We start from the raw sequence: 11808 nt of genomic DNA on the forward strand, positions 1-11808 counted from the left end.
AAAGCATTTACCTATTTTCTGTCCAAAAGAAACGTTAGTGTTTTAAAGCTGTTTTTGATGTACTCACTACAGCATTCCCAGAGTATGGTGACGCAGGTCACGTCCAATCCTACCTTACTAGCACATAGGATGGCCAATGTCAGACACAGACGACAGGACAGACACCCAGTGTAGGTCCCTGTTACTCACCAAAGTGAATTATTATTAAAGTGAATGTAATTGAAGCAGCATTGATGCGTCGTGCTGCTTTGAAGACAAACAGTGTACCGCTATGTTCACATTACACCATACCCTTGTATGCAAAATGTTTTTATGGTATTCTGTTGGTCTGCAGTGACAGCACCATCCCCAAGTCCAGGCTGATTACCTGTGAGCCCTTGGAGGACTTTGTGAAGACCAGCCACATGGTCAACACACCTGTACAGACCATGCACATCATGGGGGACCTGGGACCAGCAGGCAAGTGAGTAGCACAAGGGGAAAAACCACTATGTAGCCTATACACTTATTACACTGCTTTGTATGTAATAACTTTGAAGTAGATTCCAATTCAGGCATTGAAAAGTGGCATTTTATTATTGTATTTCTCAGACTTGGCCAAAAGGAGAAGGAATGCTTGTTGTGCACGATAAGAGCAGATGGAAATGGAGTGGTTACCATCAAACCAGACTTCAACAAAGGCAAGGAGCACTACAGGCCAGTGACCCGCACCCGCTGAAGTCAAAATATTTTACCCCTATCTCAAGTAAGGGTCACTTGGTAGCAGAATTCATACATTCCCAGCCATTTACTGTGTTATGATGCTGTTTGTTTGCACCCAAGGTTGAGACGGAGGGGAGAAGAGGGAGGTGTGGCGTCAGACCAGAGGAGACAGAACAGCAACAGTGCATATATTTTTTCACCTTTATTTAACCAGGTAGGCAAGTTGAGAACAAGTTCTCATTTACAATTGCGACCTGGCCAAGATAAAGCAAAGCAGTTCGACACATACAACGACAGAGTTACACATGGAGTAAAACAAACATACAGTCAATAATACAGTATAAACAAGTCTATATACGATGTGAGCAAATGAGGTGAGATAAGGGAGGTAAAGGCAAAAAAAAGGCTGTGGTGGCAAAGTAAATACAATATTGCAAGTAAAACACTGGAATGGTAGATTTGCAATGGAAGAAAGTGCAAAGTAGAAATAAAAATAATGGGGTGCAAAGGAGCAAAATAAATAAATGAAATACAGTAGGGAAAGAGGTAGTTGTTTGGGCTAAATTATAGGTGGGCTATGTACAGGTGCAGTAATCTGTGAGCTGCTCTGACAGTTGGTGCTTAAAGCTAGTGAGGGAGATAAGTGTTTCCAGTTTCAGAGATTTTTGTAGTTCGTTCCAGTCATTGGCAGCAGAGAACTGGAAGGAGAGGCGGCCAAAGAAATAATTGGTTTTGGGGGTGACTAGAGAGATATACCTGCTGGAGCGTGTGCTACAGGTGGGAGATGCTATGGTGACCAGCTAGCTGAGATAAGGGGGACTTTACCTAGCAGGGTCTTGTAGATGACATGGAGCCAGTGGGTTTGGCGGCGAGTATGAAGCGAGGGCCAGCCAACGAGAGCGTACAGGTCACAATGGTGGGTAGTATATGGGGCTTTGGTGACAAAACGGATTGCACTGTGATAGACTGCATCCAATTTGTTGAGTAGGGTATTGGAGGCTATTTTGTAAATGACATCGCCAAAGTTGAGGATTGGTAGGATGGTCAGTTTTACAAGGGTATGTTTGGCAGCATGAGTGAAGGATGCTTTGTTGTGAAATAGGAAGCCAATTCTAGATTTAACTTTGGATTGGAGATGTTTGATATGGGTCTGGAAGGAGAGTTTAGAGTCTAACCAGACACCTAAGTATTTGTAGTTGTCCACGTATTCTAAGTCAGAGCCGTCCAGAGTAGTGATTTTGGACAGGTGGGCAGGTGCAGGTAGGGATCGGATGAAGAGCATGCATTTAGTTTTACTTGTATTTAAGAGCAATTGGAGGCCACGGAAGGAGAGTTGTATGGCATTGAAGCTTGCCTGGAGGGTTGTTAACACAGTGTCCAAAGAAGGGCCAGAAGTATACAGAATGGTGTCGTCTGCGTAGAGGTGGATCAGAGACTCACCAGCAGCAAGAGCGACCTCATTGATGTATACAGAGAAGAGAGTCGGTCCAAGAATTGAACCCTGTGGCACCCGCATAGAGACTGCCAGAGGTCCGGACAGCAGACCCTCCGATTTGGCACACTGAACTCTATCAGAGAAGTAGTTGGTGAACCAGGCGAGGCAATCATTTGAGAAACCAAGGCTGTCGAGTCTGAGGATGTGGTGATTGACAGAGTCGAAAGCCTTGGCCAGATCAATGAATACGGCTGCACAGTAATGTTTCTTATCGATGGCAGTTAAGATATCGTTTAGGACCTTGAGCGTGGCTGAGGTGCACCCATGACCAGCTCTGAAACCAGATTGCATAGCAGAGAAGGTATGGTGAGATTCGAAATGTTCGGTAATCTGTTTGTTGACTTGGCTTTCGAAGACCTTAGAAAGGCATGGTAGGATAGATATAGGTCTGTAGCAGTTTGGGTCAAGAGTGTCCCCCCCTTTGAAGAGGGGGATGACCGCAGCTGCTTTCCAATCTTTGGGAATCTCAGACGACACGAAAGAGAGGTTGAACAGGCTAGTCATAGGGGTGGCAACAATTTCGGCAGATAATTTCAGAAAGAAAGGGTCCAGATTGTCTAGCCCGGCTGATTTGTAGGGGTCCAGATTTTGCAGCTCTTTCAGAACATCAGCTGAATGGATTTGGGAGAAGGAGAAATGGGGAAGGCTTGGGCGAGTTGCTGTGGGGGGTGCAGTGCTGTTGACCTGGGTAGGAGTAGCCAGGTGGAAAGCATGGCCAGCCGTAGAAAAATGCTTAATGAAATTCTCAATTATGGTGGATTTATCAGTGGTGACAGTGTTTCCTATCTTCAGTGCAGTGGGCAGCTGGGAGGAGGTGTTCTTATTCTCCATGGACTTTACAGTGTCCCAGAACTTTTTTGAGTTAGTGTTACAGGAAGCAAATTTCTGCTTGAAAAAGCTAGCCTTGGCTTTTCTAACTGCCTGTGTATAATGGTTTCTAGCTTCCCTGAACAGCTGCATATCACGGGGGCTGTTTGATGCTAATGCAGAACGCCGTATGATGTTTTTGTGTTGGTTAAGGGCAGTCAGGTCTGGGGAGAACCAAGGGCTATATCTGTTCCTGGTTCTAAATTTCTTGAATGGGGCATGTTTATTTAAGATGGTTAGGAAGGCATTTAAAAAAAATATCCAGGCATCCTCTACTGACGGGATGAGATCAATATCCTTCCAGGATACCCTGGCCAGGTCGATTAGAAAGGCCTGCTCGCTGAAGTGTTTCAGGGAGCGTTTGACAGTGATCAGTGGAGGTCGTTTGACCGCTGACCCATTACGGATGCAGGCAATGAGGCAGTGATCGCTGAGATCTTGATTGAAGACAGCAGAGGTGTATTTAGAGGGCAAGTTGGTTAGGATGATATCTATGAGGGTGCCCGTGTTTAAGGCTTTGGGGAGGTACCTGGTAGGTTCATTGATAATTTGTGTGAGATTGAGGGCATCAAGTTTAGATTGTAGGATGGCTGGGGTGTTCAGCATGTTCCAGTTTAGGTCACCTAGCAGCACTAGCTCTGAAGATAGATGGGGGGCAATCAGTTCACATATGGTGTCCAGAGCACAGCTGGGGGCAGAGGGTAGTCTATAGCAGGCGGCAACGGTGAGAGACTTGTTTTTAGAGAGGTGGATTTTTAAAAGTAGAAGTTCAAATTGTTTGGGTACAGACCTGGATAGTAGGACAGAACTCTGCAGGCTATCTTTGCAGTAGATTGCAACACCGCCCCCTTTGACAGTTCTATCTTGTCTGAAAATGTTGTAGTTTGGAATTAAAATTTCAGAATTTTTGGTGGTCTTCCTAAGCCAGGATTCAGACACAGCTAGAACATCCGGGTTGGCAGAGTGTGCTAAAGCAGTGAATAGAACAAACTTAGGGAGGAGGCTTCTAATGTTAACATGCATGAAACCAAGGCTATTACGGTTACAGAAGTCGTCAAAAGAGAGCGCCTGGGGAATAGGAGTGGAGCTAGGCACTGTAGGGCCTGGATTCACCTCTACATCGCCAGAGGAACAGAGGAGGAGTAGAATAAGGCTGCGGCTAAAAGCAATAAGAATTGGTCGGCTAGAACGTCTGGAACAGACGGTAAAAGGAGGTTTCTGGGGGCGATAAAATAGCATCAAGGGATAATGTACAGACAAAGGTATGGTAGGATGTGAATACAGTGGAGGTAAACCTAGGTATTGAGTGATGAAGAGAGAGATATTGTCTCTAGAAACATTATTGAAACCAGGAGACGTCATTGCATGTGTGGGTGGTGGAACTAATAGGTTGGATAAGGTATAGTGAGCAGGACTAGAGGCTCTACAGTGAAATAAGCCAATAAACACTAACCAGAACAGCAATGGACAAGGCATATTGACATTAAGGAGAGGCATGCTTAGTCGAGTGAGTAGAGAGGTTGGTTGGGGGGGTCACGGCGATTTAGACAGCTAGCCAGGCCATCGGTAGCAAGCTAGCATAGGATGGAGGTCTGTTATTAGCCACCTCTTGCGTTCCGTCAGTAGATTAGTGGGGTTCCGTGTGGTAGAGGGGATTAATCCAAATCACACAAAAAAACAATAGATATAGTTATAGAGGCCCAAGAAGAAAAATAATAATAATAATAATAAAAATAAATAAATAAATTGTCCGATTGTCTATTCAGATAGCAGCCGATAAGACAGCTAACGGCAGATGGGCGTGAGTGACTGAGTGTGTAGTGTTATTCACTGTTGGTGCACTGTAACAATACTTGTATTATAGTTCATGCAAAATCAAAACTGGGAAGATGTTTTTGTAACCCAAAGTGGCCTAATGTCAGATTTGTCCTTATGCATGTCCATACAGTACACTGATGAAATATTATTATAGTCTTTCAGGCAGGTTAGTCTTTTATATGATGATGACCTCTCCTCTCTTTTCCTCCTTTCAGCGTTATGTACGTCATAAAGACTACCTCAACAGCTTGGTTGGCCACGACTGAAATGGTATGTATGTAGTTTCTAAAGATGACATCATAATCTGCCCTTGTAGCCCACACTCTTGATAACCTCAACCACTGCTCCCCGCTCCAGAATTTACAATAATGTTGAATGATGCATTGCCCAACAAACTGCATGTAATGGATCTAATTTACTGGTGAGTGGATGCTATTTCATTTCATTGCTGTAAGTAGTTAAGGAAAGAAAAATACATAAGTGTAATATAAATTGCCTGATTTATAAAGGTTGTATAGATCAAGAGTGCCAAGAGATTTGTCTACCGTATGTATAGAACAACACAAAGTACAAACCAAAAGGAGTGGTCTTACATTCAACTGACAATCAAAACCTTCTTGCAGTGATTTGACCCTGAACTTTCAGAGTTTGATTGACTCTTCAAACCAAAAGCATCAGTGAAGAAACCATGTACCTTTTAAGCACTACCTCAAACCCCATGTCCAAGTATATTACATTTCAACGTATAACAAATGAGAGAGCTGTCATTCAATGAGTTTTCTATGTTATCAATCTGTCAATGAAGACAACGGTGCCCCTGGATGAACCATCACAGACTCGGGCATGTTTGCTGTGAAACTCTGGGGGGGCACTGACAGACCGACTGGAGAGAATGTTGAGAATGTAGATGTTGAGCCACTGGAGCCCAGTGACTGCTGGATTGAGAGGCAGATGCCTGCCAATGACTGTGTCCGTGACTATGTCCATGGCCTTGACTGTGGCTGCAGCTGTGTTCATGTTCGTGACGTTACCCAAAGCTATGCTTGAGGGCATATCCATGGTTGTGAACATAATAACCTGAGAACTCAACAGGGCTCCCCTGTGTATAGTAGGAGTGGGCCCAGCCTTCAAATGTCTTTGTTGTGGTCTCGGTAGCCTGTAGGTTGGAGGAAACTGGAGCGTAGGCTTGGACTGGGTATGATTCTGCAACCAATGAGAATGTGGAGAGATTACACAGAGCTTATCTAACTTAACAGTGATTCTCTAACTAATCATGGGGAGATTACACAGAGCTTATCTAACTAAACAGTGATTCCCTAACTAATCATGGGGGACCACTAGGTGCCTATTGTACAGTATTCAATTACAGCTGAGGATCATCTATTGAAACTGCTCATTATACTGTAGTACATCATGTACTCTGGCTTGCATCCAGCAATCATGTTAATTTAATGACCTCTCGTCTTGTAGGATAAATGATGCGTCTAGTGCTTTCTCAGTACTCAGGGTGGGTGGACCGTCTTCCTTCTCTATTTATGTAGGGTCATACAGGACATCAATGTTCAGGGGCACAACTTTCACTGGGGACAGGGAGACACCCCCCCATTCTGAAATTGCATTTTTGTCCCCCCCAGATGTATCATTGAAAGGTGATACAAAACGAGGCAAAAGTGTGCTTTAGGGCCATGAGGACGCGGTTGGGTTGGCTGTTTGGACTATTTATCTGACCGGATGGGGAGAAAAAACACTTCTAAAACCAGAGTTGTCCCTGAGCAGCCTGAAAGGCATCTTCTTATCCAGGACTGATGCTTTAGCATCAGACATGTCTAGAAGTGGGTGCCAGCCCCTTCCGTATGTTTCACCAGAGCAAGATAAGGAGAATGTGTGACACAGTGATGGTAGATTTTCCTAACAAAACATCCCGTTATGTTCAGCATGAGGACTCAACACACATTTCAAGCATATTATTTATTTTAATTGAACCTTTATTTAACTAGGCAAGTCAGTTAAGAACAAATTCTTATTTACAATGATGGCCTACCCTGGCCAAACCCGGACAGAGCTGGGCCAATTGTGCACCGCCCTATGGGATTCCCAATAACGGCCAGATGTGATACAGCCTAGATTCGAACCAGGGACTGTAGACTGAGATGCAGTGCCTTAGACCACAGCGCCGCACATAAACATATTACCACTTAACTACACTATTAAGCCCACTTAAAGCTGTGACATACTGCAGTGTATCACAGTTATTTTCAACCACAATAAGGTTGGAATAAGGATAGAGATCCCCCTGCTATGATGGGGTTGCAGAGGAAGAGAGTGTGGGACCAAAAGTGTTACTATGACCAGAAACAGCCAGGCCAGGGCTAACATGGGTACACTGACCCCCGAAAAGAAAGCCCTTAACCATAAGTGAGTATACTGTGGCCATACCCATAAGGGAGGGGGATACAGGAACTAACCCCTCCACTTGATTCTGGGCAGATGCACCAAACAGTACCAGCCCCACGGTTGTGTACAACACCCCTGTGTTGATAGAGAGCAGCTGAAACATGAGGAGTAACCAAACAGTGCCCACAGTCTTCTCAATCCCACCACAGAGGAGCACCAGAACCCCAATGCTGAGGAGTATCTGGGTCTCTGTCTGGTGGTGGAAGGAGTATGTGATGAGCTTGTGTACCGCAAAGGAAGAGGAGAGGATTAAACGGATATTATCGGGTTGACAGACATCAGCGGCATTGATGTGTTGTGCTCTAGCTTGCTGCTGTAGCCTAATGGCACAATCTGTTACGTCATTAACGTTAGCTACACGTTGTAGCAAGCTAGATAACGTTACAACAGACCCATTCAAAGTGGCTAGCTAGCTACTGAGCATGATTCTTGAGTCACTCAACCCCTCCTTGCTAAGGTACCATGCCCATTGGCAAAAACTGTAGTTCCAAGACTTTAGACATCTTCTGATAAACCGAAATATGTAGTGACTGTAAACAAAACTGATGATACTGTAACGATCCTGGGTTTATAAACGCGGAAATTGACTCGGCCGCACGAGCATGCTTTTGCGGCACAGGCGATAGCGCGCCGGACCTCGGGCTAGAAGGTCCGAGGGTTCGAGACCTGCTCCCTGTCTGTTTCATTACAATACTATAATGACAGCAACAATGCCACTTGTTAGCCTGAACTCAGGAGTAAAACTCTTGAACCTCTGAACCACATCTTTCTAAACTATTCGAGTGATCATGTTGATGCTCAGTGCATACTTGTCAAACTACTAGAGGATAATCAAGCACAATACAAAATGTCAGTAACGACACTTTTCCTCCAATATTGCACAACACTTTAGCCAAGACTTGAGAAGTTAGCTTGCTAAACCAAAACAAATGTACTGAACTTCCGCATTTGGATTAATCACTTTCACAACCACAAAGATACTGTTGCGCAGATCATGAAGTGCGTTAAAGGCAGTGCTGCATTTAAAGACACTTCCTTCCACCTGCTGGCTTGTGCCTGAAATGTGATGACCAAGGAGTCCTCAACAGCTCATGTGAGTTAGATAGAAAGTTACATATATTTGATTGGACAATTTAATAAAATAATAAAACCCGTTTAATTAAATAAAACGTGTCAGGCCAGGGACAACACAATAAAGTAAACGGTTTCTATTGTGGTCCCTTAATGTTACTCAAAGTAAAACAATAATACAACAAAATATTTGGCAAGGAATAGTTTCTTCCTATTGATATCATGTTGGCCTATCTATGTAAAACGTCCAACCAACCATTACTCAGTCAGTAAGATATAATAAGCACATCACGTTCGTTATTGAGCTTACAACCAGTCCGGCTCCAAACAAGCGTTTTTCTTGTGACGTGTTAAGCGCAGTCATAAAGCTGTGACCCAAAATGACGTAACCATGCATTAATTCACTACATAAACGATGTTCAGATTTGATGTAATCTGTTCAATAGTTTTCTTCACTCAGGTTGTTGCAGGTAGTCTTTGGCCTTTTGGGGCACCTCCTTCCCAACATATATATATATAGGGAATAGGGTGCCATTTGGGATGCCATCTTTGGGTGTGTGTCTGTGTGTGAGTCAGGATGTGTTTTGTGTCAATTAATTGATGGAAATGTTTCCCTCAGAAAGAAAGATGGATCGTAATGATGAAAGAATCAAAAGAGCTTTAAGACGCCGCCCTTATGTGGTAAATATCAAATATTTGTTTGTTTTTGTCCTGTTTTTGTTATAATATCACATTTTAAATTGAGTGTTGTGTTGACAGTTGAAACCAGTGAGGGTGAACACCCCTGATTCCGTGTTGTGGCCAACCGGCAAGGTGCACAGAAGGCCAAAGCCTGTAAGTCATATCTGACCTGAAACAAAAACACATACACATTAGTTATGCATTCTGCATGTACAAACTGCAGTTCTCAGAATTAAAGCAAATGCAGATATCCCTATCTAACCTCATTGAATGCTGTCTTGACAGTCTAATTCAGTGCAGACCCCTCAGATCCACAAAAGGCCTGTAAGTCAAATTCAACCACATAACAGTCCTTATATTATTTATTGATACACAATTCAAGGCCAAAATGAGCAAAGCATTGTTGAATTCATTCTTTACTGTTAACAGCCAATCATTGTGAGCTATGGGCAGGACCAGACATCTGGGGATGGATGGAGCATCAATCCAGAGCCTCTCAGCCAGGTCATCTCTGCTGTTCCCATAGAGACACAACAGTTAGATCAATCTGTTGATTCATATGGCCATTTTGGTTGGCTTGGTTGAATTGACAATTATCCATTCGAGATGCTAAAGAATCCTGTACTATGGAAGGTCTTTTGCCCCACCCCTAATGTTATGGGTGTTGCATTTATTGCATTTTCAGTCACCCATGTATTACTCACTACTTCTACAACCATGTTGGAGTACCTACATATTCTACATTTCCTTGAGGGTCAATGCCAGTGTATTCTATGGCTGCCATGAGTACATGCCTTTCTCTGTCTCCTCAGTCTGGAAGGGTGACTCGGCTGATAGAGAGAAAATATGATGACGTGATCTCATCCTCCAGTTCTGATGACTTTTCAATCTACTCCTTCACTGACTGTGAATCTGAGGTAAAAGAGTTGTACCCTACCGTCCATGTCTTTGTTGAGTGACATCACTGTGAGGAGGATGGTCTCTGACTAGTTGACTCTGATACACAGTGTGATGATGAGGATCATGAAAGGAGGACCCCAAAGCTGAAAGTTGAGAATGGAAAGGTGACAAAGCTTGATGTGAGGGATATGGACAAGGATGATCTGTCTCTCCACTCCTTCGATGAGTCAGACTTCCTGGTAAGTTCTGCATATTAAATATTTTTTATATATATACATGGGGGATTGGAAATGGTGCAGACAATTACTTATTGAGGGTAGTCATGTATCTGCAATGTGTATAGAGTAGTTATAAAGTATTTCTACAGATTGTGTTGAACATAGCACTTTCCTGATATGTTACTTTACTTTCTGGTCCTACAGAGCCCAGGGAAGGTCTCAGGTCCTGTATCTGTCAAGAATGGCCTCTCTCCTCTTGTGACCTCAGCACACCGGACCCTGGCTGAAGCCCTACGGGCCCTGCCCTCTGCTGTAGGCTCTCCCTACCCAGTAAATGTTCCAAGGCCTCGGACTCCTCTCAACCCTGTCATTATCGCTCCACCCCGAACAGAGAACTTCCCATACCGCCACAGCCCTCGCCTGGCTCCCATCACCAACCTGAGCGAGACCGGCAGGAAGCTGCTCCAGGAAATGGCTGGAGTGGCCCCACAGGTGAGAGGAAATACAAGAAGGGAATATTGGCTGTAAGTCCTTCTATAGTATAGCATAAGTCCTTCTCTAGTATAGTATAGCTCTAGGTATAGCAGCTCAAGAGAAGAGAAAACCCATAAGCTTACATTAATTTATCTCCTTGTCCAAAATATTCAGGAAGGGAAGGTCAATAAGAAAAAGAAGAGCAAGGCCAAAAAAGAATTGAAGCAAGAAAAGGCCAGTAAGACGCAACAGATGGGAAATGTTGGAGAAAGTAAGGAGGACAAGAAAAAGGAAAAGAAGAGTCTGAGGAAGAGGTGAGGAAATAGAGAAGGGAGAAGTGGAACATCACCAGGGAATACTAGACTAGAGAATTAGAGAAATAGACTGAGGTAGCAGAGAAAGAACAGCTATCTGATGTGTAAGTGCAAACTTAAGCAATAAGTTACGAGAAGGTGTGATATATGGCCAATATATCACGGCTAAGGGCTGTTCTTATGTACGACGCAACACAGAGTGCCTGGATACAGCCCTTAGCCGTGGTATATTGGCCATATACCACAAACCCCTGAGGTGCCTTATTGCTATTATTAACTGTTTACCAACGTAATTAGAGCAGTAAAATTAAATGTTTTGTCATACCTGTGGTATACGGTCTGTTATAAACTGGGTGGTTCGAGCCCTGATTGCTGATTGGCTGACAGCCGTGGTATATCAGACCGTATACCACAGGTATGACAAAGTATTTCATTTTACTGCTCTAATTACGTTGTTAACCAGTTCATATTAGCAATAATAAACCTTGGGGGTTTGTGGTATATGGTCAATACACCACGGTTAAGGGCTGTATGCAGGCACTCCGTGTTGTGCGTAAGAACAGCCCTTAGCTGTGGTATATTGGCCATATACCACACCCCCTCGTGCCTTATTGCTTAAATATACCACGTCTTTCAGCCAATCAGCATTCAGGGATCGAACCACCCAGTTTATAACACTATTTATTCTCCTGTGGTTTTGATTGACAGGTTTCTTCAGTGGCTGCTGTCCAAACTGAGATGTTCAAAGAAATAATGGCCAACTATTACTTCTACCACACACACACACACACACACACACACAGATTTTGAGTAT

General features: G+C 43.7%; 1 protein-coding gene across 1 annotated transcript; it reads left to right on the forward strand.

Moving 5' to 3' along the window:
• The first annotated feature begins 129 nt into the window (after positions 1-129).
• Positions 130-11731, forward strand: LOC121847271. The gene is made up of 11 exons (XM_042327853.1): positions 130-170; positions 335-459; positions 9027-9088; positions 9167-9241; positions 9374-9412; positions 9518-9592; positions 9901-10005; positions 10096-10227; positions 10411-10698; positions 10855-10981; positions 11703-11731. The coding sequence occupies exons 1-11, from the start codon at positions 130-132 to the stop codon at positions 11729-11731; spliced, it is 1098 nt and encodes a 365-aa protein (XP_042183787.1).
• The last annotated feature ends 77 nt before the right edge of the window (positions 11732-11808 follow it).

The sequence above is a fragment of the Oncorhynchus tshawytscha genome, linkage group LG09 (assembly GCF_018296145.1).
Source record: "Oncorhynchus tshawytscha isolate Ot180627B linkage group LG09, Otsh_v2.0, whole genome shotgun sequence".
Lineage (NCBI taxonomy): Eukaryota > Metazoa > Chordata > Actinopteri > Salmoniformes > Salmonidae > Oncorhynchus > Oncorhynchus tshawytscha.